This window comes from Colossoma macropomum, unplaced genomic scaffold (assembly GCF_904425465.1).
Source record: "Colossoma macropomum unplaced genomic scaffold, Colossoma_macropomum, whole genome shotgun sequence".
NCBI classification, from domain to species: Eukaryota; Metazoa; Chordata; class Actinopteri; order Characiformes; family Serrasalmidae; genus Colossoma; species Colossoma macropomum.
Window position 1 is genome coordinate 34,875,009 of NW_023494791.1, and position 25,356 is coordinate 34,900,364.

At 38.6% G+C, this 25,356-nt stretch overlaps 1 protein-coding gene across 1 annotated transcript in view; it reads right to left on the minus strand.

Moving 5' to 3' along the window:
- Positions 1-10,518: 10,518 nt before the first annotated feature.
- Positions 10,519-25,356, minus strand: part of ednraa (endothelin receptor type Aa) — a 31,228-nt gene continuing 16,390 nt past the window's right edge. The window contains exons 4-8 of the mRNA XM_036574926.1: positions 24,798-24,996; positions 20,858-21,010; positions 18,313-18,446; positions 16,586-16,694; positions 10,519-14,892 (exon numbers count right to left, since the gene is read on the minus strand). Of these exons, the coding sequence (XP_036430819.1) occupies positions 14,758-14,892; positions 16,586-16,694; positions 18,313-18,446; positions 20,858-21,010; positions 24,798-24,996 (730 nt within the window). The 3' untranslated portion in view covers positions 10,519-14,757. The remainder of the gene's footprint in view (positions 14,893-16,585; positions 16,695-18,312; positions 18,447-20,857; positions 21,011-24,797; positions 24,997-25,356) is intronic.

Here is a 25,356-nt window from a genome sequence, read left to right on the forward strand (position 1 = left end):
AGGGCCCACTGTTGCCACCTAGCGTCCGGAGTGAGACACACTTGACTGGATGTTTTTTGATCTGCAAAATAGTTTATGGGGAAACTCGTTTCTGCGCCTTAAATAAAGGCCGCATAGTACACTATGTTGCCAAAAGTATTCACTCACCCATCCAAATCATTGAACTCAGGTGTTCCAATCACTTCCATGGCCACAGGTGTATAAAACCAAGCACCTAGGCATGCGGACTGCTTCTACAAACATTTGTGAAAGAATGGGTCGCTCTCAGGAGCTCAGTGAATTCCAGCGTGGTACCGTGATAGGATGCCACCTGTGCAACAAGTCCAGTCATGAAATTTCCTCACTACTAAATATTCCACAGTCAACTGTCAGTGGTATTATAACAAAGTGGAAGTGATTAGGAATGACTGCAAATGACTGCAGAGTCAATCGCTACAGACCTCCAAACTTCATGTGGCCTTCAGATTAGTTCAAGAACAGCGTAGAGAGCCTCATGGAATGGGTTTCCATGGCCGAGCAGCTGCATCCAAGCCTTACATCACCAATCGCAATGCAAACCGTCGAATGCAGTGGTGCCACTGGACTCTAGAGCAGTGGAGACGTGTTCTCTGGAGTGACGAATCACGCTTCTCCGTCTGGCAATCCGATGGATGAGTCTGGGTTTGACGGTTGCCAGGAGAACGGTACTTGTCTGACTGCATTGTGCCAAGTGTAAAGTTTGGTGGAGGGGGGATTACAGTGTGGGGTTGTTTTTCAGGAGTTGGGCTCGGCCCCTTAGTTCCAGTGAAAGGAACTCTTAATGCTTCAGCAGACCAAGAGATTTTGGACAATTTCATGCTCCCAACTTTGTGGTAACAGTTTGGGGATGGCCCCTTCCTGTTCCAACAGGACTGCACACCAGTGCACAAAGCAAGGTCCATAAAGACATGGATGAGCGAGTTTGGTGTGGAAGAACTTGACTGGCCTGCACAGAGTCCTGACCTCAACCCGATAGAACACCTTTGGGATGAATTAGAGTGGAGACTGCGAGCCAAGCCTTCTCATCCAACATCAGTGTCTGACTTCACAAATGCACTTCTGGAAGAATGGTAAAGAATTCCCATAAACACACTCCTAACCCTTGTGGAAAGCCTTCCCAGAAGAGTTCAAGCTGTTATAGCTGCAAAAGGTGGGCCGACATCATATTAAACCGAGCAAATACTTTTGGCAATATAGTGTATGTGGATAACATATATTACTCATATATGCCAGCTTCACGTTATATAATATAAAGTTTTTCTGCATCTTCTTTGTTTCTTCAACCTACTTCCTAATGAAGTTGGTATAATAACTACATAACTAAACTCTAAACACATGCACATGTAAACTATACAATGAATTCCTTTTAACAGACATATATTTATGATCTTGATTTTAAGCACACATGGCTATTATTTGATATATGTACACAATATACACGTATGTACATTTTAAAATATATGCCTGACCCTTTATGAAATAAGTGCATATATAGACATATATCAGACTTCCGTACGGGACGACTCGAATTGAAGGCCTAGTTCTAATAGTCACAGTGCACCACTTATAAATGCCGAAACAAATTCCTGTACCTGAAACATACAAGTACATTTTTAGTACAAGGTTCTAGAGAGATGGGTCTCTGCACAAGCATTGCTTGGCCTGGGCTTCCGGGGCTATAGCTCAGAATATTTTTTAACCAGGAATTTCTATACAGGAATTGTGTTCTGTTCTTGGTATCTAGGTAAATGTACCTAAGCAAGCTCTCTTATAGGTTAGGATTTAAAGAGCTGAAGAGCAGTCCCTAGATGTGTTAGATTAGCTCTTAGCATAATTACTAAGTAGAAAAAAGTAAGAGATATCAACAAATCACATTTTGATTAGAATAGCCTGGACCAATTTCATGAGAAAGAAATGTCAATCTAAGCTGGTGGTCACAAACCCTGCTCCTGGAGATATACCTTCCTGTAGAATTCAGCTCCAGCCCAAATCTGACTCACCAGATCCAACTAATTAACTGGACTGCTGATCTGGATCAGTTGTGTTCAATTAGGGTTGAAAGTGAACTGTTCATGAGGATATGACTCCTGGAGCAGAGCTGGTAATCGCTACTCTAGGCCTTCTGGAGATCCTAGATACGTCTCTGACTGAATACAAAGGGCAGCATAATCTTTAGATTGTTAGAAATGGAAAACAGCAGCAGCAGCTCTATTCCAGGCCTCTCTACTGAAAGAGTCAATTACTATAAGGTAGAATATGTGCTAATATGTCTGTCACAAGCTTTAAGTAAAACATAGCATGTCTTTTAGAAGATTCAAATGACTGTGTTTAATCTAGAATGGCTAGAAAATGTTAATGTAAACCAGCTTTAGTTTATCGCTAATAAACTACTAGAATCTCATAAAGACACTGGCAGAAGTTATCGTAGAAGTGTTTTTTCCTTAACACTTATGGCCTGAATAGTCACAGCTCACCTCTGATAAATGGCAAAAGAAATACCTGTACCTGACACATACTGGCAAATAAAGACAGTCTGATCATTTTCAGTACAAAGTTCTAGAAAGATGAGTCTCTGAGGTGAAATGATAATAGTTCAGTGTTTTACTGCTTTCTACCCTGCAACCAAGAAAAAACATGGGCTGCAGCTGAATAGGAGAATAATACTTACTTGATTTTTCCCAATCTGGCAGCCATGTGGATCCATATGTATGACAGTCAGCTTTTCCAATACGTTTAGTGAGGCCAAGCACTACAGACCAGGCAAAATCAAGGCAAGCATGCAAGAAAGGAAGTTTCTTTCAGCTATGTGGATGCAGCCAGGGGTTACTGATTTAGTGAGTGCATTTTCATGCACTTAATAATCTGATAACTGCAGAAAATCAGATTTTGTCGGTTTACATGTACTTGGGTAAGCAGATAATGGAAAACCTCTGGGTCTACATGAGTCAGACTGTAATTGGATTTCTGCTTTGCAACCAGTCAATAAACTCACAGAATAAGACGTGATGTAAGCGTAACCTAAAACTCATCGTCTTGGGTGAATTTTTTTTTAAACATCGAGCCACTTTAGTGGAATAGATGAATACACATCATATACAAGATATACAACAATATACAATATTCTTTGTTCCGTTAAGCATGTAGCCTAGTTAGTTTCAGCATCGCTCCAAAATTGTTTTGTTGCAATCCTGTAAGAACTATGGTGAACACTGCTTGCTATTTCTGGGACAGTGGTCAGTTTTCGCACACACACAGACTGAGAAAACTGAAAGAAATCAGAGTAAGGTATACACATACTGATAAACCCTGTTACTGAGCTAAAATCCAGCTCTCTTCATCAGATTTCTCTTTCTAGGCCTCAATGCCGTGTACATGGCCACTTGAGCAATCAGATGACTGCTGACATCCGATAATGATCTGATAATTAAGTTTATGTAAACGCAGTCATTGACCACATAGTCCATCTGGATATTTTTTTTTATCTGAAGATTGACATTAAGTTGACTAGACTCCTCACTGGACACATATTGACCTTTTTTGGCATACTTCATAACCTAACTAGCAGAGTCCAAATAGCCTGGTTGACTGCTTGACTTGATTTTTTTTCTGATCTGTAGGCTATGGCCACACTAAATATAACAGCAGAGCTGACTAGCATGAGGATCCACATGCCTACTTACTAGTCTTTGTCGCCTCCGTGTGGACTGAAAGGTAACACACTGTGAAGGTTTATCTGAAAAAAAAAAACACAATGCAGACGAAATTTCAACAGTACCTACCTAAATATTGAATACAATTTAGATAAACCCTGTATACAGGTTGTACACAGTGTGCTAAGGAGGTAGAGAAAAAACAGGACCGATTTCAGCTGATCGCCTTAAGATGGCAGTGTGGACTTACAGTTTACCAGTGTGGGCTGAAGCCTTGGCACTGAATTCCAGTGCACTCTCAAACATTTAATTTTCTTTTCTGTAAGAATAAAACCAGTATTGTAAAAAGACTGACCTTTTTATGTTACCTAGACCCACCTAAAGTAAAGCGAAGAAAACGTTCACTAGTTATCTTTTAAAATAAAAGTTAAAAGTAACATTTGAAGTGGCAATGGTACCATATTAAATAGAAATGATGTCTGTTTGCACATAATAGACAAATAATTCTATTTGTAAAAGCACTGCGCAAAGTATAATCTGAACAGTCAGTAAAGTCTGTGAGCAGTTAACATTCCTTCTGAGTGAGGAAAGGGAAACATTTTCCAGTCAGTTTATTTAATTAAAAGATGCAAATGCAGCACTTTGTGTGCCCAAACTCATGATTAAGATTTATTAGTAAGGCATTATCAAAATAAAGAGTTTTCACCTTTTTAAAATTAGCCTCGTTTACAGGGTCTGTCATAGTTTGTGTGTGTATATATATATATATATATATATATATGTATATGTATATGTATGTGTGTGTGTGTGTGTGTGTGTGTATGTGTGTACACTGTGATGCTTTAAGAGTTGTCAGATTTTATTTTTCCTAAGAAGGTCAATATTGCTAAAAGTTGGCCTGCATTTTTAAATATATGTTATATATAGTTTCCCCAACACTACTATTTTTTGTCTGGAGATTCTTGCTTTTATGGTCTTTATTTATATATTTATTAAATTTATATAACTTTTAATGTATGTTTTAGTGCATTTCATTTCAATACAATACAAAAAAAGAATAATTATTTAAAGGAACATTACACTAAAACACAATAAAAACTGACAACTAAAAGGAATAGATGAACTAAGATGCCCGATACTGTAACTAAACATACTACTCTGTGTCTTCAGCTCATTGAGAAAGCTGATCGGTGTTTTTGGGTCTCCATCTTAGAAGCTGTAGTCCAGATTGCCTTCACCCTGGTTTGCAAATTGTGCTTTAAGAATTAAGATTATATTATTCCTAATAAGGAATAATATTGCTATAGATTGGCCTGCGTGAAGAAGAGCGCCCGGTTTCAGCAGACAGAAACAAGCAGCTCCACCTCTATTACCTTTCATCCAAACATCTCTTCAGCTCCATCCAAAACAAGTCATTGTTTTCAGAGCTGTTAAGAGAGAAATGAAAAATCACAACAATTCAAAAGAAAACCTCAGATTGCACAGGTCTAAGCTTCAAACGGTCCACACTTCTTTTCTTTAAAGTCACTTTACTGTGACGACACTAATAGACAATGTCTGAATGGCCAGAGGAGCCGCAGTGTGATGCCACAGGAATCCCATTAATGGCACTTTAAGTGAATTCCATTGTTTATTAGAAAGCAGTTACACAAACTGATCTAATTTGTTTGGCGGTTGTTTCTGTCTGTTTCTGCTGTTTCTCCTTGAGTGTCTCACGACCTGACCCAGACATATAACGGAGTGGTTTTACAGGGCCCAGTTTCAATTACCCTCTGAATAGTCATGAAGAGTTTAATGATGTGCTACATGGAAAAGGCTCAACCTTTCCATGATGGAAGCAGAGGCAGGGGTCTGGCCCATAAAACAAAAATATTCAGCATTTCTTCCTCACTCTCTCATTACTTTTCCTGGGAAGGAATCAAGTCCCTGCTTGGCTCTCCGCCAGCAATTTGTTCTGCAGCTTCTTCTCTTCTTCTTCCCTAAAACAGTCGATGCAGCAGACAGCAGATGAAGCGCAGGGTTTGGGGCAGAGTTTGGGTTGCCTTGTCTTTTAGCACGCTGTCGGGATGGGACGTTTTTTCGTTTCTGAATGCGGGGAGGCACAACTTTTCCTTTGTGTCGCTGCGCAGCTATCGCACTGCCCCCAAGTCTCAGAAATGACTGGTTGTGGTGGGACAGATTGTTCATGAATATTGAATCCATCCTTTTGGCTTTTATAAATTAGCAATGGCTCTTGCCACAGTCATGCGAACGCCTTTCGCTGGATGGCTGCGAGCGATCGCTCTGCAAAATGGCACGAGGGGCGCTGCCATGTTAGGGCAGGGATAGACAAACAGCCGCTCTGTTTGAGAAAACTGCAGACACATTTAAACATTAAGCGCCTCGTGACGTCCATACTTAATCTCCCTGGAGGCCTACGGGACAGGAGCAGTGTGTTCAGGCCTGTGTGTAGAGGTGGCTGGAAAATAATACATATATATGACTGATAACATATATTTGTCACTCAAAACATACATTTATGACTTGCAAAAGGACCAGAGCTGCAACATAGTGTGCAGTTATTCTGATGTGAACTCACAGCCTTATGACTCTGTTTTTCTCCCAGCACATCCAGCTCATGGCTGTTTGATGGAGAACGGTTTGTGTAAACACAGGATTTAAAGCAATCCAGTCGTTCCACTTTAAACAAGAAACAGCACTCTGCTTTTCAACATGCAGGAAAATCATGTGCACTGTTTCACAGCAGTTCAAAAAACACCACAACCGGTCATAGCTGAGACACCACTTATAAGACAGAACTAATAAGATCACATTCCCTCTTTTCATGTGTTTACAAAACTGTTTCGTATGGACATGTTTGATACATTATGAGAGTGTTTGAAAGAGAGGAAAAGAAAAGAACAGGGGGTCCTGATTTAAAGACCAGTTTATAGGGTCTTGTTTGAAGCACAAGTGGATGTCACAGAACAGGTTTAACCCACTCAAAACAAAACTGCACTACTGTTCAAAAGTTTGGAATCAATGTTTTCAATAATATAAACCCCATTTGTTGGGTATAAACACATAAGCACCCAAATGATTCTAATATGCTTGTCCTACACAGGTGTAGTAGGTTGTTGTAATAGGAATAATTAGAAACTGAAAATCTGAAAAAAAAAACACCGTAGAAGGTTCCAGAATGATAAATAGAGCTGTATAAAATTCTAAAATGCCAGGGAAAGCCATTGAATAAAATTAATACAATTATACAACAAATATAATTACATTTATATTCTGAATTCATCATATTTCAAAAGTGGTGATCCAATTTTGAGGCCAAAACTTTAATAGAACATGATTTTAAATCAGTAATTACCCCAAACTGTTTGTCATTTTATCATTTCTTATTGTGTCTGAAATACTTGAAATATTGAACATTGATGATTGTTGTTGACAACTGCTTCCAAACTTTTGAATGGTAATGAATGCCTAACTGAGCAGTGATGAGGGGTTGTGGCTGCAGTTGACAAAAGATTGAGCGTTTTTAGACTGTTGAGGCTCAGAGACCCTCATGTTTGTGAAATTTGTAATGATCTAATGAGAACATAAGACGTAATATTCAGAACAAAAAAAGATAATAAGGAAAAGAATAGTATTACTTCGTCCCATCAAAGGGGAATTCCACTGATTTTTGTAAATTTAGCTATTATTCAGTCATTAGTGAAAGTGTCATTATAGAGGAACAGTGGTGATGAATGGGACCAGATGTCTGAAGAATTTAGTGCCTCTAAAAGCTCTCTCATGGAAAGCCATTATATGAAATGGTTATTGATATTCTGCCTGATGTCTGAGATATACCTTTACAATAGTTTTGAGAGAAGGTGTTGGTGTAAAACGTTTTTAGACACATGGTGGAGAGGTACATGCAGGGTGTCCCCATAGAAGGTATATATTTTTCACTATTTACCACTATTTTACCATTATCAACAGAAGACAGGTGTAAGTTCATTGGTGAATTTGGATGGTAAATAAAATTGCTATATTTGTTCTATAACCTTTGGTTTCCATCATCACCACTGTAAAGTCAGTAAGTTTCTCTACAATTAACCATTTTACATTAAACCACTCCAAGAGACTTTTTACATCGCATTGATTGAATTATGCTGAAATTTGAAAAAATTGGAGGAATTCCCCTTTAATTCAAATATAGGCAAGATAGTTCTGAGTGAACCCTGAACCCTGCCAAACTCAACTTTCCTGAAGACTAATCTATAAAAACATAAAGTGCCTGAATATCCAATCAGGCACTCAGGATGTAAATATAGATTTCAGATGTCTCAAAATAATGTCCCATGTGATAAAGTTACCGAAGGAACCCTTGAAAGCAAATGAGCTCTTGCAGGAACCTGACTGGTTTCCATCAAGCACTTTAGCTTCAGAACTCCTAGAGGAAACATTTTCATTCAGTCCTTGAGAACCTTTTAGGGATTCTGGAAGAAACTAAATGCCTAAAACCTGTAACATATGTAGGCTTCTATGTTTATTTAAATGTTTATGCTACAATGAAAAGTGCATTGAGTTAACTGGATTTAAATCAGTAATTTCCACAAGAATACAATATATAACACAGTTCTGTCTGTACACATCTGGGGCTCAGAAAGGTTAAAGATTTATATGTTTATATAATTTCCATCCACATTTTTTTTTTTTACATTCTCCACTACATGTTTAAAGTAGATTTTAATGACTGCCAGATGCTTTTCTTCAGACTATCCTTCCTTCAAACTATCCTGAAGATGCTGCTTCTACATGCTTTATCATACACTAGAACTTTCATCAGAAAAAATGTTTTAAGAAGCTTAAAGAAGAAACTTTGTTATGACCACCTTCAACCCACCATCAACTCCCCTTTTTAGAACATCAGAGCTACAACGCAGCTCTGCACACTTAACGATGTTTCCATTTGGTGAAACTGCAGTCTTTATAGCAGTCCTTTCATGCAGAACCCATAACATTAACAGCGTATAAAACCGTCACCAAAACTACGGAATTTAGCTCGGGAACAGAACATCACTTCCAGCTTGTCTGGAATTTGGTTCCATTATCTCACCTGCTTTATATGAGAATATATATTTATAGTACAAACCAAAAATGAGTCATACTTCTCTCTGCTTTCTGTCAGTTTGGATCTGCCTCAGTCACATATTTCAGGCTGCTCATGTCTGTACGGTTTCGAAATCTCTTGCACGAGAGATGAGGTCAATGTATATCCAAAAATAGCGAGTTATATTGGAAGGAAAGAACATTGTAATATCTCTCCCAGCTTCCAGTAATTCATCAGTCAAGGCTGATTCTCATTCACATTTCTGCTGGAATTCCAGTGGGCATTAGAAAAGGGCTCTACGTGAATTTCATGATTGAGGCTCAGTGAAGAACAAGAACAGCGGGAGAGTTCATCTACCAATGCAAAACAGCATTATAATGACATCATTCTTCTCAGAAAAGTGGTAAACAAAATATAAGTAAAGATTGTCCTGCTTTGTGTCCCGCAATTGCATAAGTGTCACCCATGCATTTTTAACCCTCCTAGGTTACAGAATTGTGTCATAAAACTTTGGGCCTGGCCATTTAAGGGGTTAAAGCAGTGAAACTTAAGGGTTATTATGAGTAAGCAAGGAAAGCTTTGCACAGGTGCTCATGCAACCTAAGGCCTAATGCCATATTACCTTAGAACAGGGGTTCTTAACCTTTTTCTGAGAGCGGTACTTTTTTAGGGTTAAACACTATTTTGTGAGTCCCTATTTCCCTCTCCCTGCCCCCACAGGCCACCACACACACACCTATATATCTGTTACAGAAGTAACAGAAGAATAATCCAATAGTAAGCAGATCTTATTCACGTTCAGTATGACTGTCTTTCATGGTCTATAGGTGGAGCTACTCAGCAGAGCTTGTGTGCACTCGTCAAAATTATTTTCTCTGTGTGTTTTATGAGGAATATGTCTTTGTAGCACCACTCATGTCACTATGTCAGGACACCTGCCTTAGAACAAGTACTTAGATACAGTAAACAGAGCAGCTTTGGGATGACCACACGATCTACATAATATTTTAATGACCTACAGCTTGGGCTACTATCAAAAATGTTACAAATGCATTTCTTTTTATCATTATATTAGTTTTTGATGTTCAGTATGTTCTCTTTAAAGTAAGATCCCAGACAAAGCTGTGACAGACTGAAGACAGAGGCCTGATAGATTTCGGGAAAGAGAAGGCCACACAATGATGGCCGTGCTTCTTTCTCATCGGTGAAGAGTGAACGGACTTAAGCTTGCGCAGTAACAAAAGCTCTTCTGCTCTGAATGGTGCTTTTTAAAGGACAGCTTCAGCTCTTTTGAGTGTGTGAGCTGTAGTCAGTTCCTCTCTGGCAAGCGTAAACGTTCCCACCGAATTCCTCAGACCTAAAGCCTTCCTCCCTTCTCCCGAAAGGCAGGAATCTGCTCTTCTTTTTCTCTTTTGAGTTATTTCATGAGGCCGCCAGAGAGAGAAGAGTTCCTAAAATCTGATGAGGAGCCTTTAGAGAGCTGCACCAGTCTTCCTAAATTAAGCTCTGATAAAGACACATGTTCCAACCAGCAAAATGAAGAAATATTTTAGTTCTGAGTGATTAAGTGCGTGTTTTGCTTGGCTTGGGTTTTTAACAGGAATTTAGGAGTTTACATTGTAATGACTTTATAATTGAAAATAATCCTTCTGACATTGCCACTATCATTCGTATTCATAATCCTGACATTGTTGTCTAATCTGTCTACCACAGACGTGGTAATATATCTCATTGCAGAAATAAAAAAAAAAAAAAAATTGTCTGCACTTGGAGCAATACAAATGCTTTTATATTATATAAGCTTTACTGGAAAAGGACTTTAATTACATACATAAACATTCTCAAACAAATTAAAAGCACATTTGTCAGGACATAGTGATGCCAGACCAATAAAAGACAATTATGTTGTAACAACCATTTGCTGAACACACTTTACAGACATGTTTTGAGACCCTTCCACGAATGCAGCACATGTCGTTAAACTGGACACAGATGACGCTGACCATTCTACTGCCAAACAGGTCAAAATGTGGCTCAGATCAGTCCCAGACTGGGGCTTCTTCCCAGCGGAAACTGAGCCTGCTCTCTCACGGGTCTCAGGGTTCCTTACACTGAGAGACAACCAGACGTTTTTTGAATGGATGGATCAATAGTGGCATCTGTTATGTTTATGTCAGAGCAGCAGCTTATCTTGAGATTAGTTTGATGCATCAAACACCACTGCTAGTAATCTGAACCACAGCAGGTACATTTAGAAGAGGAGCTGAGATATAAAATGTTGCCCATTACAACTCCTGGTAACTTTAAAGGAATACTTCAGTGTTTTCCAACCTCATCTGTCAAATCTTTAGCATATGACTCATTAACATAAACAATCATCTCATCGTGTTTCTCCATATTTAGTAAAGAACAGTTTGCAGCTGTGTTTATGAGAATTTTCTTTTTTTGATTTCTTTTATTGTATCCAATTTGGCAGCCAATCAGAGTTTTACATGGTGTGGGTCTTTAATGTGTATGACTTCATTTACATGTCGGTCACAACTGGCCTAGAACACCAGTAAAAATACTCCAGCGTTGAAATGACACCAGCTAATCACTGCCATGGTGACTTTATGAATAGGGCTTATTGACAGTGCTGCACATTTTGCATGGCATTGCATACTTTTCTCTTCTTTTCTAAGCACAGGGAGATTAGTCAAAAGGTAACTGATGATGCAGTACAGATGTAGACTAGGAAAAATGCTGGACTACTCCTTTAAATTCAACACTGTTTGCATACTAAAAAAACACATAAGAAAAGTGTTGCATTGATCTAAAATTACAGTCTGCAGTCTGAGTCACTTTCTGAAAACTTCAGATTGTACAAACCACTATATTCTCACAACATTTCTTCTCTCTCATTTTATGAATTGAAACCTTCTGAATGAGATTTAAACAAATCCCAGCTGTCTCTGAAGCTCATATGAAGAAACAGAAATGATTCGACACCGTATTACTGGAAAAGGTCTTTAGGCTGGTACATCTGTAACTGCTGCTAAATTCCATAACAAGTGATGTAATATGATCCAACATAAATAAACACAATAGAAAGGTTACAAATGTTCATACTAAGGTAGTCTAATGTATACAAAACGAGTAATATTTAGGAATAAGGATTCACAGTGTTGCGAGTAAAGGAAGATATTTAAACCGCATGGTTGTTTTTTGGTTCGACAGAGAGGCCCCCTTTTTCCCAAGCCCTCACGCTGAACTTAGAAATGTTCCCTCTCTCTTGTTTTTTTCAACGTTATTACCAAGGGTTTGTTGCAATTGGACAGCCTCCTAGAGCTAAGTCTAAAATTCGAACAGGGTCAGAAGTCATTAGCCTCTGTATTACTAACCGGAGCTGATGGTCAGCAAGCCCAGCTGTGGGACAGAAAGCATTAGCTGTGGCCTGCATTCCTTCAAGGACCAATCAAGGTTCAACAAAGCACCTTTTCGTTTTGGTTATGTGTGAAGTTTTAAATGTTTCTGGAATATATGACGCAGTATAGAAACATATTATTTGGGCATGGGTCAAGCACGTTTATACAGAACACAATACTGCAGTGTCCAAACATGTGAAATGGTAAAAAGAAAAAGTGATTGTAATTTCAAATAAATTCCAGTTACAGGGATGAAAAGGTTCAGTTACTGGGAAACATCGTTCAGTTACTAGGTTTGATTGATTGGTACAAAAGGTACCTGAGGGACAAAAATTACAAAATACAACATCCAGGGACCTGCAAACCACACCTTAGTAAAGGGTATAACTTCATGAACCATTTAAAGATGCTGGATAAAAATCAGCTGCAATGTTGTGAAACAATTTTACCTTAAAATAACAACTTCAAAATCATTTTGATGGTGCACTGACTTATAAATGGGAGAATGATGTCTCTGTCATTTCCACTCCAGAATGCTTGCTATACTGCTATGAAGCTTTGGAGGAGCTGGCACGAAACTTCTAACGATACATGCGTAACGCTTTATGGCACCACACCACACATTGAAGAGCCTGAAGAAGATGTTGGAGGAAGCGAAGAAGACAAAAAGAGAGAGTGACCAATCAAGAGACTGGACAAAACTAAATCTCGGACTGTCTTTTACTTGTTGGCGAGAGATATAAGGATGCTAGATAGTCTAACAGCTAATGGGAAAACAACAAAAATCCAACAGCAGAGTGTACATCCCTGCCGATGTTATATATTACAGATTGCAATGTAGGCTCTAACCTAAGGGGAGTCAGATTCTGTGACCTTCGGCTTGTCAACAAAGGCATGTGTACAGCTGTCCATGATGGGGGCTCAAAGCACAATTTGTATTTACAACAGTGGTGTAAAAGTGAAATACAACTGTAGGGGACCCCAAGGAGCAAAAAATACCAATTCTGGCATTTAAAAGCCAGTTAACTTCAGGCTCTCGAGAGGTGCAACCATCAAAACAAGTGGTCCTCAGCTCTTCTCTTAGAGATCAACTTTCCTGCAGATTTTAGTCCCAACCTCCAGCTAACATGCTTACCCAGCACTAATGCGTCTGATTCAGCCAATCAAGAACTTCAGAATAAGTAAATTAGCTGGAGCAGGTGTGGCAGATTGAGGTTGGAACCAGATTCTACAGGAAGGTAGTCCTCGAGGACCAGGGTTGGTGACCACTAGTCTAAACGTTCATCCTGTCATCAGGAGATTGTGAGTCGTTTCCAAGCAATGCCAAGAAAGCATGACTGGCCTCACTTTCTCTGTTTGGGTAGGATTGCCCTCCCTCTCTGGTCAGCTCGATGTCAGCCAATGTTGGCGTCAGTTAGCTGACATAAAAGAATTATAGTTGTCCTGCAAGCATGCTGTCCAATGATGCTGCGTTTGCAGCAGTTTGAAAAGATGTGGTGGTGCTTACCATTTTTCAGCGAACTCAAATGCTGGCCTTAACCCTTACCGCTTGGTAGCATTGTGTTGGGGAAGCAGGACCTAGCTGGGTGAGAACTGATTATGACTAAATTTCACAGAAATAGCTTATCTTAGCTTTGAGAAAGAGCACCTGGATGTTTGCCTAGTTCTGCAGCAGTGTTCTGCACACAGACAGATGGATGATTCTTTTTTGTTATCCAGAAACTGAACACTGCATCTTGTTCTAATTCAGATAGTCTCTGGATCCATTAAGGATCTGAGAAGAAACAGCATGATAAAATGAAGAAAATCACTGAGCAAGCAAATACATTTTTCAAAGCACTGTAAATAACAAGACTTAGCCCTTTGAATCCAGTCCACCTCAATAAACAAAAGCGACGTCCATCTTACCAACTGTTTCAACAGTCTGATGCAATCAGGGTGGCTTTAAATAAGTGAGATCAAGCTTCCCAGGCACGATATAAAGTCCATCAGATGTTCTAGGTCCATATTTAGAGACCAATTGGGAGTTTCAGTCCTGAGCAGCATCAGGAAAATATGTGATGGTGGCCTCTTTTGCTTAGTCCAAATTCACATGCAGAGAACGTCATACACACCACTCAACTCTTCCTTCCTTCAGTTTCCTGCCCCTTGAGAAAGTGTGCACAGCCCACACATGTGTTTGTGTGTGTGCAGGTCCTAGTGTTTGTGTGTTCATAGGCCAAACATGCTAAGCCCCTGATTGGAGTTCATTTATAGCTGACGTTCAGCTGCATCCTGCCCCCTCTCCTCCACCCTCTGCCTTCTCTCTCACGGCAAAACATCACTCCAGAAGCTTCTGGGAACATGACCTTAAATACATCAGTCCCATTGTCTAGTCTGTGGTTGGTTATATATATAGATATATATAAATATAAAAGCAGCTTCTTTTCATACTGTGCCCGGCACAGAAAAGCACTAGTTTCCTCTGCACTTTTGTCTTTAAGGCTTCACATGTCAAGGTCTGCAGCTGGACTAGGCGGTGGCTTTCATCCTGTCAACAAAGCTCGGTACAGACGAATCACAGCGGGTCCTCCAGGCCACAGGCGGCGCCATGCTGCGCGGATCAGTCGCTGTCTTTGCGCAAGCTGCGATCAGTGTGGTTGTTGGGCTCTTGGTTTTTGCACTGGATGCTCGTGCCGTTCATTGGGCTTAAGCTGGTGCCTTGGCTCTTGGAGCGGCGCCAGCAACACAGGCAAGACTGGTGGGATTAAAACACAAATTAAAATTGTTTAGGATTATGAAGAAGTTACCAGAGGTGGTTACCACATGTGTGGGAGAGCACACTTCAATAACATGTTTTTGTTGATTTACTAAGTGAACATAAGTTACATCCTCTACAGAGAACACACTTCTGCACATTTTAACGCACAATAACGCGTGATCATGTTTATTTGCTGAATTTAGCATAAAAAGTGGAAAACATTAAATGTGGCCAGTGCATAAGTTATGGCACCTTTTATAAGCTATGCTTTATTTTTCTTCAATATGTTAAACTAAAATAATGCGCTAAAATTTATTTTCACTTAAAAGAAAATTCAACAAAACATGTAATTGAACAGGGGTGTTAAAAAAAGGTTAAATGTTTTTTTCATACAAGCAACCTACATATCCCTGGCCTTGTTCACACAGTGATCTGATCAAGTGGACAGCGAGACTTGTAACTGTTTACACCTGGCATTTCCATGCATCTTTAATGTGTCCTAAGCGACTGTATTTTGTGACTGGAGGAAGTGTACCACCCATGCGTGGTTTTAAAAGGGTGGTCAAGGTGGTGCCCACCTTCCCAAAATCTGCCACCCCAAAATTCTGCTATGTCATTGGCTTCCACCTCGCTGTGGGATGAGTGTTTACATCTTTAACAGTTTTTACACGCATCAAAATGGTGCTCACCACCACTAAGAGGGGGATCATAATAAAATAGACAAACTTGAAAAAATTATGCTGAACACTTATGCTGAAAATCTGTACTAACATACTTTAGTTACTTTCAAAAATGTTTTTTTTTTATATCCATCCATCCATCCATCATCTAAACCGCTTATCCTTCTGGGTCGCGGTGGGGTGCTGGAGCCTATCCCAGCTGTCATTGGGCGGAAGGCAGGATTTTTTTATATTTGAATTGTAATAACATCATAAATGTAACGTTAAGGAGATATAGTGTTTTAGTTCTGTTGCTTTGTACTAAGCTAGTCTTTCTAGCTGTGTGCAACAAATAGCAGTCAATTCTTGTACCTGTAGCTATGTATATGGTGAGGAGGTGGGGAAGTGTCAGCTGATTGCAGTATGACCTCTACTTCATACTAGACTACACCAGATATCAATATTTACAGGAAAAATTGATGCCAAACAACATGCTTTCTATGTGTTCAACATCAATTTGTGATTCCAGCTGAATGTGAACTATGTCTTCTTCTTCCCCCAGCTGACTCATACACACACACACACACACACACACACACACACACACACACACCTCAGGTTTTTGGAAAATTCAATGATGAGCCCCTTTGTTCTGTAATCTGATTGCAGCTTTAAGACACATTGGCTTTGATAACACATGACCCATTATTAGCTTCTTTTCCACAGTGAGTCCTGCTCACTCTTATCTCTATGTATGCCTGTGATGTTTAGAGTCACATGTGAGGTTTAGCATCAGACATGGCTTATCACTTAGCTCTCTTAGCTCTTCTGGCACAATGCATGACGTGATCCCCCCTGATCTCTAAATGACTCCATAAATAAAGCACAGGTTTACTTTTTCCCATAGGAATGTTTCAGATCAGCAGCTTTCAGGTTGGAGGGGCCCATTCAGAGGGAGCAACATTAATGTTTAGCACGTGTTAGCCAGTTAGAGTTAGCATGTTCGCGAATGGGTGAATGGTGCAACTCACGTTGAAGCAATTCTTGAACTTCTTGCTGATGAAGTAGAGGATGATGGGGTTGATGCAGGAGTTGACAGTGGCCAGGTTCATGCCAAAATGATTCATGATCAACAGGAAGCTGAAAAAAAATAAATGTCATTTATTGTCGATTGTTATGGCAGCTGGTTATATATTATATTTTGTGGATATTAGTATTAGAGCTTGAAATATTTGTCCAAACTTAACAGGACCTGAATACTTTCATGTTTTAGTTCTCACAGATTTCTCCCTATTGACAGATTTACATAGATTTCTATTGTTCTTAACTACTTTCACAACCTTAAATTGCTTTAATTAAAGTCACTCAGCACTGAGGTCCATGAGGCCTATGTTTATGAGAAAACAGGATATAAATAGTGAATCAATAAAGGAAGGTACAATTTAGCACAGCCAAAAGAATGTTTGATTTGTTTGTCCAAAAATATTTTTATGTTCTTTGTGCAGAAACAGAGTTTTAGGATTAAACAGGTGAAGCTAATATCTCACTGTAGCGAGAACAGTTCAGTATGGAAGGTTTATCCACACTAAAAAACAGTTGGAGATGCTGCTCAAAAGCCTTAGTTGATGAATTCATTAGGTAAAGGTTAATTTAAACTTCAGTTTGGACAGCTGACTATTTCACTATAGTACATTAACTTGTATCCTTGTAATAATTTCTCCACTAACTTCCATTGAAAGTTAAGGGTACAAGGCTTTGTTCTGACACCTGTATTATTTTATATCTCCTTATATTTTATTTATCTGTATTCTAATTATGGCTATTTTTGTCACTACATGGAAATCAGGGCTGTACTGTTAGACTTTATTTGACACTTTGGGTAGTGTATGGTCAGTTTAGATCAGTTTTGTAGAGAATTTTGCTGTACTTGGGTCAGTTTCAGACTCATTACAATGATGTGGTTCGGGTTTGGAGAGAATTTTGTTTGGCTTGGGTTGAGTTCAGACACAAAACACAGGGCTGTGTGTTGGTTCAGGTCAAGCTCAGACCCAAAATTGTTGATCTGTATTTGGATTTGGACCAAAATATCAGCTCTAGTTAAAGCTCCAATTAGTATCATGTTTTTAGTAACTTCTACTTCATGGCAATGGCAGTTGCCTCATAACAATGGTCAAAACTTGATCTATACTCAAGCTTCATGTACAGCTTGGCTTGAGCCATCATCCTTCAAGACACATGGAAGACAAGCGTCAAGGCTCCTCTCTGTCCTGGCACCCAGATGGTGGAACAAACTTCCACTGGCTGTCTGAACAGTAGACTCCCTCACGGTTTTTAAATGCAAACTGAAGACCCATCTCTTTGTGAAGCACTTAAGTGAACACTAACCTAAGTACTTACTAAAATGCATTGAATTGCACTTATGCTATGTCTTCATTTTCTATCTTTATTTCTAGTTATCAGTACTGGCTTTTGTTTCTGGCAGCGTCTTAGCTCAAGGGTATTTTGGACTCTAACCTATTTGTATTAGCTATGATACAATATCTGAGTGGACACTGAAGCACTTTTGTAAGTCGCTCTAAATAAGAGCCTCTGCTAGATTCTATAAATGTAAATGTAACGTCTTCTACTGCAGTTTCTCCAAGATGCTACTCAGTGTTCAGAAACAATGCGTGAAGCACACCAGGTCACTCTGTGGACTGAATATCAGCAGCAGCAGGAAATGTATGAATTGTGGACAAAGGAGTTGATTTCCACTCACTTCAATAGTTCACAACGGTTTTTGTCTCTTTCATCGTACATCAGCTTCTTCAGGAGTCTGCTGAGGTGCAGGGGGAACCAGCAGAGAGCGAAGATCAGCACCAGACAGAAAACGGCCTTGGCCACCTCTCGTCTCTGCAGGACATAAAACCCAAAACTCCATCATCATCCTCAAAAACATAATTATTTAGATTACATTAAAAACTCCTTTATATATAGAATTGGTATTTTTTTGTCCATGGGATGCACTTTTAATGCACTTTAAATTATACATTTTAATAGTTATTATATTAATGCATAATTTACATGCACTCAATAATCCAACCATAATCGTATTTCTGCAGTTATCTGATTATTCATGTGCTCATGTAAACAGCATACTCCAATTTCTTAGATCATTGTAAGGTCTAGCCATCCGATTAAGATATCCAATAAAGAGAGCTGGATTTATTCGTCACCTTCTTGATGATGTATGTTCATATTTTCAGGTGAAGTGTCGCAATGTTTTTTTTTTACATCACATCTTCTTTTGTGAGTTTATTGGCCGGTTTCAAAGCGAACATCTGATTACTGCCTGAATCGTGTAGACCAGGAGTTTTCCCATTATCTGATTCCTCAAGTGCATATACATGCGTTGATCGGACTACTGACAAAATCTGATTTTCTGCAGTTATTGGATTAATAAGTGCATGTAAACACACTCACTGTTCAACAAATAACATGTTTTCATCTTGAATAAATCATTGACTTTAAATAAAAGTAGAAAGGTGGATCTCACTACAAACCCTTGTTTTTCTAATTTAGTGAAGTCTTGCCTTCAATTTTGCCCAAAATAAAGTTTTGAAATTACCTTAAATATTGATTCTTTTTGTCATTTTCCCTTAACCATCAGAAGACAATCATAACAAAGAAGCTTTGGACCTCATCCACCAACTGTTCTTAAAAAGAAACTTCTTCTTAAACCCATTTATGCAGTTTTCACAAAGATTCTGATGTTCATCAATGTTCTCTTATATGCGATTTGTTAGGTAAGAACTACACAGACTCAAGAGCACAAGCTGGGAACAATTCTGCAGTTTAAGACTTTTCTTAGGACCTTTTTCAAGAACACATTTAAGAAAACACTAAGGAAGATATTGGAGAATGAAGCCCATCGTTTGCAAATACAATAGTTCATTTTTGTGTTTGTCATTAATTAAGCTGCCTGTAAAAAAGTAAAAAAGGAATGGTTTGTCCCAGTATCACATGACCTGCACCACATGATGTCATTTACTCTGGGTCAAGAGTGGGTCAAGAGTGATTAATGATCATCCGTCTCATCCTGGGGCTGGTTCCTCAAAGCACTTAGGACAGTAATAACCTACTAAGACCATTGTATCTTCCCTGCCTTGGTCAGAACTGGCTGCTCCAGTGATTCTGAAAACATTCTGAGTGCCATTTTGTCACATGACTGGTCTTATCTGTGGGTGTGACTGTAAATCTAAAACCAGATTTTACAGGATTTTGGTAATCTTCAAACAGGAAATCTTGATAATCTTTTTAACAACATCATGCAGAGAACACTCCCACTTATTGTAAACAACATTGAAAATATCCTGAAAAGCCATCAAACTTCTTACAGGAAAATATTTGGCCCAGATAAAGGCTGAATTTGCTTAACGGCAGTAAAAATAAAAGAATAACCATGTTTTCTGTATTCTGTATACACTGTCAGCCACCTTACTTTTAAGATTTGGCCCAGTAGTTTTGCCACCACTACCATAGTATCTCCTATCCTTCTTTAGAGAATGAGGCACAGGAAAGGTTGCTAGCTGGTCACAGAGTGGTCTCAGGTTACAAAGGCCATAGGGCTGTTATGACAGCTGTTGTTAGTAAGCTGTTGTTAGAAGCTTTGAGAATCTGGCCCCTGCATCATGGATGAAATGTTTAATAATAAAAGCCTCTCCGTGGACTATTTAATATGTAGTCATGTTATTTGATAAAATGTGATCAGAATTGAACATACATAAAAATTACATTACAATGTTTTGTAGATTTTTTTTAATGAAAATGTTTTTTTTTTTATTATTTTATTTTATATAGAGAGGATAGTTAACGCATTCTCTAAAGGGAACAAATAAAAAAATATATTTTTAGCATTTTTCTGCTAATTTTAGTTTTCTACTTATTTGCTGAGTTAAATATATTAGAAAAACAAAGCATAAAATATAAAATTTGCCATAAACAAATTTGGCAAATAAACAGTAATTGCTCAGTAATTGTGATGGGGTGCCTAAAATTTTGCACACAACTGTATCTCACACATCATAAAATAAAATGCACATTAAATGCACTTGCAATTACAGAATGACTCCTTTGCTATTACCCAGTAGAAGATTTAGTTTTGGTTCCAAAATAAATGAGAATTTTTACAGTTCAGTCTGAGTTGGACTGAATTCATTTAGACTTGTGATGATACATAAAGGCAGTGGGACAAAGCCAGTCTGCCATGAGAACAAAGTCAGAAACAGTCAGAAAAGAAGAATACACAAATCAGTGTGCTTTACCTGTTTGAGGTGGTCACTTAGAGCGATTCGGAGGCTTCCTTTCCGGTGGTTAAGCATCTCGAAAGCCATGAGGGTGTAGAAAAAGGCCGTGCAGGCCAGTGGCACGCAGAAATAAAAGCCAAAGAGCCACCAGTCCTTCCACTGAATGTAGTGCTGGAGACAGAGAAAACAGTGCAGAAGAGTCATCCAACAAGCACCTTATTACAAACACATACCATGTGCTTTCGCTCACTGGGCACTCTATGAGCTTTACGTAGCTCATACATTTGTATGCAAAAGTTTAAATACCCCTGGTCAAATGATGTGTTTTTGCTGATTCTTTTTAGTGAACATGCACTAAAACAATAGTTTATGATTGTATTGTGTCAAATGGTTGCATACAAAGAAAATATGTCACATCAACGCAGTATATTTGTTTTGCCAATTATTGTGTTCGTGTAATACAATTTGTTCATGTGCAGCCATTTGACATGTTTTAATAATGTTAATAATGTTATCACTTTTCCAGTGCATGCTCTACAATGAACTTGAATCTGGCATTTTTCTGCAAATCTTTACATATTAGAAACCATGAAACAAGTAGGCACTGCAATATGACCTTTTATCTCAAAACAGCCAACTTTACAAGAGAAGGAAAGACCTTAATTTGTCATAGAAGTTTAGGAAACACATTTTTTTCAATGTCATTTTGGAACATTTCTATTAGTCTGTTCACCATGACATTTGAACATAATAATAAAGTGTAACTGGAGCTTTTAAATTATGCAAAAAATGTGCAGAGGCGTGTTCTCTGTAGAGGACGTATTAACTTATTTCCTCTTAGACTATAAACAAAACATGTCATCTGACCAGGTGTGCCTAAACTTTTGCACACAGCTGTAGGTCTGCTAAGAAGGTGTGCAGTTACAGATTGCACCTTATCTGTTGCTGCACAGTTTGTAAGCTGCCCTCCAACACATTCATCATTGGTTAGGTGCTGATCACAGGACTGCTGGTGTCCAGACATTGTTTGTGTGGTGGATCATTCTCAGCACACTGACTGGTAGTGTGTGTGGAGTGTACTGAAAGGCTTTGACACATGTCAGCATCACTGCTAGGTTGAGAGTAGTCCTGCACCCAATAATATTCTACCTAGAGTGGCTCTGTGGTCAGAAACTGTCCATTAATAAAGGGTGTGCAACGACAGTCTCCAGGAAAGTGCTACAAGGACAGTGTTTCCAATAAAGTGGCCAGTAAGTGTATATTCAGCTACAAACAAATATCATAACAGTACAAAAATGCATCATACAGCATGGAAACAATTATGTGTGTGCTGTACATTAGACTGGCTCCAAGGCTTTAAGATTAAAAGACATGTGAACTGCTGAAATTGACCTTGGAAAGATATGAACTATGATAAAGCAACAAAAGAATCAGTATAAATGTATACTACACCGAATAACAATTGCTTCCATACAATCAGGGCTCTACACAAAGCCACTGGAGTAGCTTAACTTGAGTAGTTGATAAGATTTTGATCATGATGGGCACGGCCTACATGGGAATATTTACGTCCTGTAAAAACCATGAATGCTCGGCTGTAAATGGCTGTAATGAGTTTTATGGTGGATGTCATGTGGAGAAAGGGCTATGTGTTCCTCATCCACACATATGGCTGTGTTTTGGAACAGATAGCTGGTTGTAATTGCACATGTGGTCTGCTATCAATTAGCTTCTCCAGGCTCGCGAACAAAGGAACTGAGCTCCAGATACTCCCTGTGAGCTTTCACACATCGTTTCTGTATCCTCATCTTCCTTTTGTCCTAAACAAGTCGTTTTCTATTCGTTTTACACATTAAAAAAGTGAAGTCAGGTCAATTTAACATTATAGGGCAACTCACTGAACAGATTTTTTGAGTTCTACCAGCTTAGTCTAGTCAAAAGCGAACACATAGTTCTTTAGTACTGCATCTCAGTCAGGTAAACCAACTGTTTAACCTATTAAAATCACAGGCTTATTACATACTAAGGCTTATTATTCGTTAACTACAGGGACTTCAGTGCAAACTGGCTGAGCTATTCTTAGATTATAGAAGGGTTTAATAAAACTTTGGGATCACTGGTGGGCCCTGGCCATCTAATGGGTTGAAAAACAACAAAACAAAACAAAACAAAACAAAACAAAACAAAACAAAACAAAACAAAACAGTGAATGTAGTTGCCTCCATATTAGCTAAAATTGCTTATATATTGTTGGGCTTTTACTTTGTTTCCACATTCTCCCAAAGGCTACATTCACATTACCAGCCTGAAGTGGTACAAATCTGATCTTTTGCCTTAATGTGACACAGATCTGAATTCTTCCAAGTTGTGTGGACACACAAGTCTGATCTTTTCAAATTACTTTTGAGCCACTTTCATATGTGGTCCTTTGCCTTTAGTTAAAAGAAATATCATTATGGTACAAAATTCATCATACAACATAGAAACAATTATGTATGTTCTGTACATAAGTCTGACTTCAAGCACCTTTAAACGAAAAGATGAACCCAATTAGCTCAGATCTGATCTTTCAAACATGATGATGGTTCATATTCATATAGGCATAGGAATCAAAATGGTGTTATGGAATAATTAAAATTTGGGAGCAGGACTATGCCTGAAAGCCCTGCTCGTTCCAATCTAGTGCCCTATAAATTTCCATCTCTTCTTTCTGTTTTTCCGTGAAGTTTTCACAGTCCCCACCACCATCCCATCTCATTCTTGTTCTTTAGTCCTATCAGCCCTATCACAAGCCTTTGTCTCAAAGGTAATTCACTCTTATTAGAGCAAGACGAAGGCAAAAAAGGGTCTGATTAATTGTTTTCGCAGCGTTTATTAGCATTTATTAATTTCAGGGGGAGCCCTTTTCTCAGACCCCTGAGAAATTGTTGGGATTTGAGCTCACAATCCACCGATGACCAAGAAGTTAGTTAATTAATATTGAATAAAACACCTAAAATTCTGGTGTCAAGTTCATAAATATTTAAGTAGCACTTTGCAGATCAGTAGTAAGTGGGTAATAATATAGTAATATTATGGCAACAAGTTATACTTACCTAAAAATTACATGCTAATTTTAAAGTTGTTACCAATTAATAGGTTAGTAATTTTAACAGTGACTTTAATAAAGTGGAAAAAAATTGTAACAAGCTGTTCTGACCTAAATGTTACATGCTAATTTCCTAGTTGCTAATAAATAATAAGTTAAAATAAAGAAAAATAAACATGCTGTATAAAGATATGTTGGATGTGATTTGAGTTTTGAACTAATTTCAGAGGCCAGGTTTGTGCTCTATAACAGATTAACAGTATTTAGTTTACAGGTAATGCAAAAGGAACATGTGATATTGCTCTTACCAACCCTGATTCTGTGTAATATCTGTATATTTACCTCATCTGAATCTGAGTAACAGCGCTTGTCTGTAAGTGGGCCTCTATGTGATAGTAATAGAGCAACTGTACATGATTATAGCACAGTGGCTTTGTCATCAGTTCAGTGCAGTTACCCACATTATTTTGTAGAACTGATGTTATCAGCATGTGAGACACAGTAATTCCTGTACCTTTTAGTTTCACTTTAACTAGAGCCTGTAACTGTGTCTGTACATCCCACTGCAGCTGAGCATTTAAAGACATAACAAAAGCATTATTTATGGGTAATTCTGTTTCATTACCAATTAATAGCCACCACAATTCCTTAATAACTTATTTAGTGACAACTAGACCTTAGCATATAATGTTCAAGCACCTCTTTTTACAATACAATTATCATATTTCTACCCACTAATTAGTGATCCAGTAAAGTGCTATCAATATTTAACATATGATTGTATACAAAAGAACAGAATGAGATTATATATCTGTCATATACACTGTATGAAGAGAGTATATTGCTTATATTTCAGTAGTAAAGCCTTACACGCATGAAGGTGGATGTGGGTACAAGCATGCAGGTGTAAATTTGCGTGTTGCTGTAGTTGAAGGATGTCGTGTTGAACACTATGGCCTCCGGCACAGCCAGGATGATGGACAGCACCCAGATGACCACGATTTCCACAGCAGTCAGTAAGGGGATCCCCACTCCCTGCACACGGCTCCATGAAGCTACAGCCCTGTACCTGCAACAGGGAGCAACACAAACTCAGAACACATGTACCGACAGCATGGAGCAACGCTCACTCAGAAGTAGGGACAGGCTTTTAAACACTGTCACTATATGCTAGAACGATAGCGCTTAGTCACGTTTACACTGTACATATTTAGAACATTTTTGTTTGTAGAAATATTTTCACATAAGCTCAATTTGGTGCCACCTTGTTTAATGTGAGACATGATATCAGCTGTTTGTCTTAGTCACACAGAGGGAGACGTACGAGCACATGTGCAGCACAAGATGTACCTTGATGCAACCACAATATGCGGCCGCAATGCTTCTGAAACTACTATTCAGTTTACTGAAGGCCACGGTGTGTGTGTGT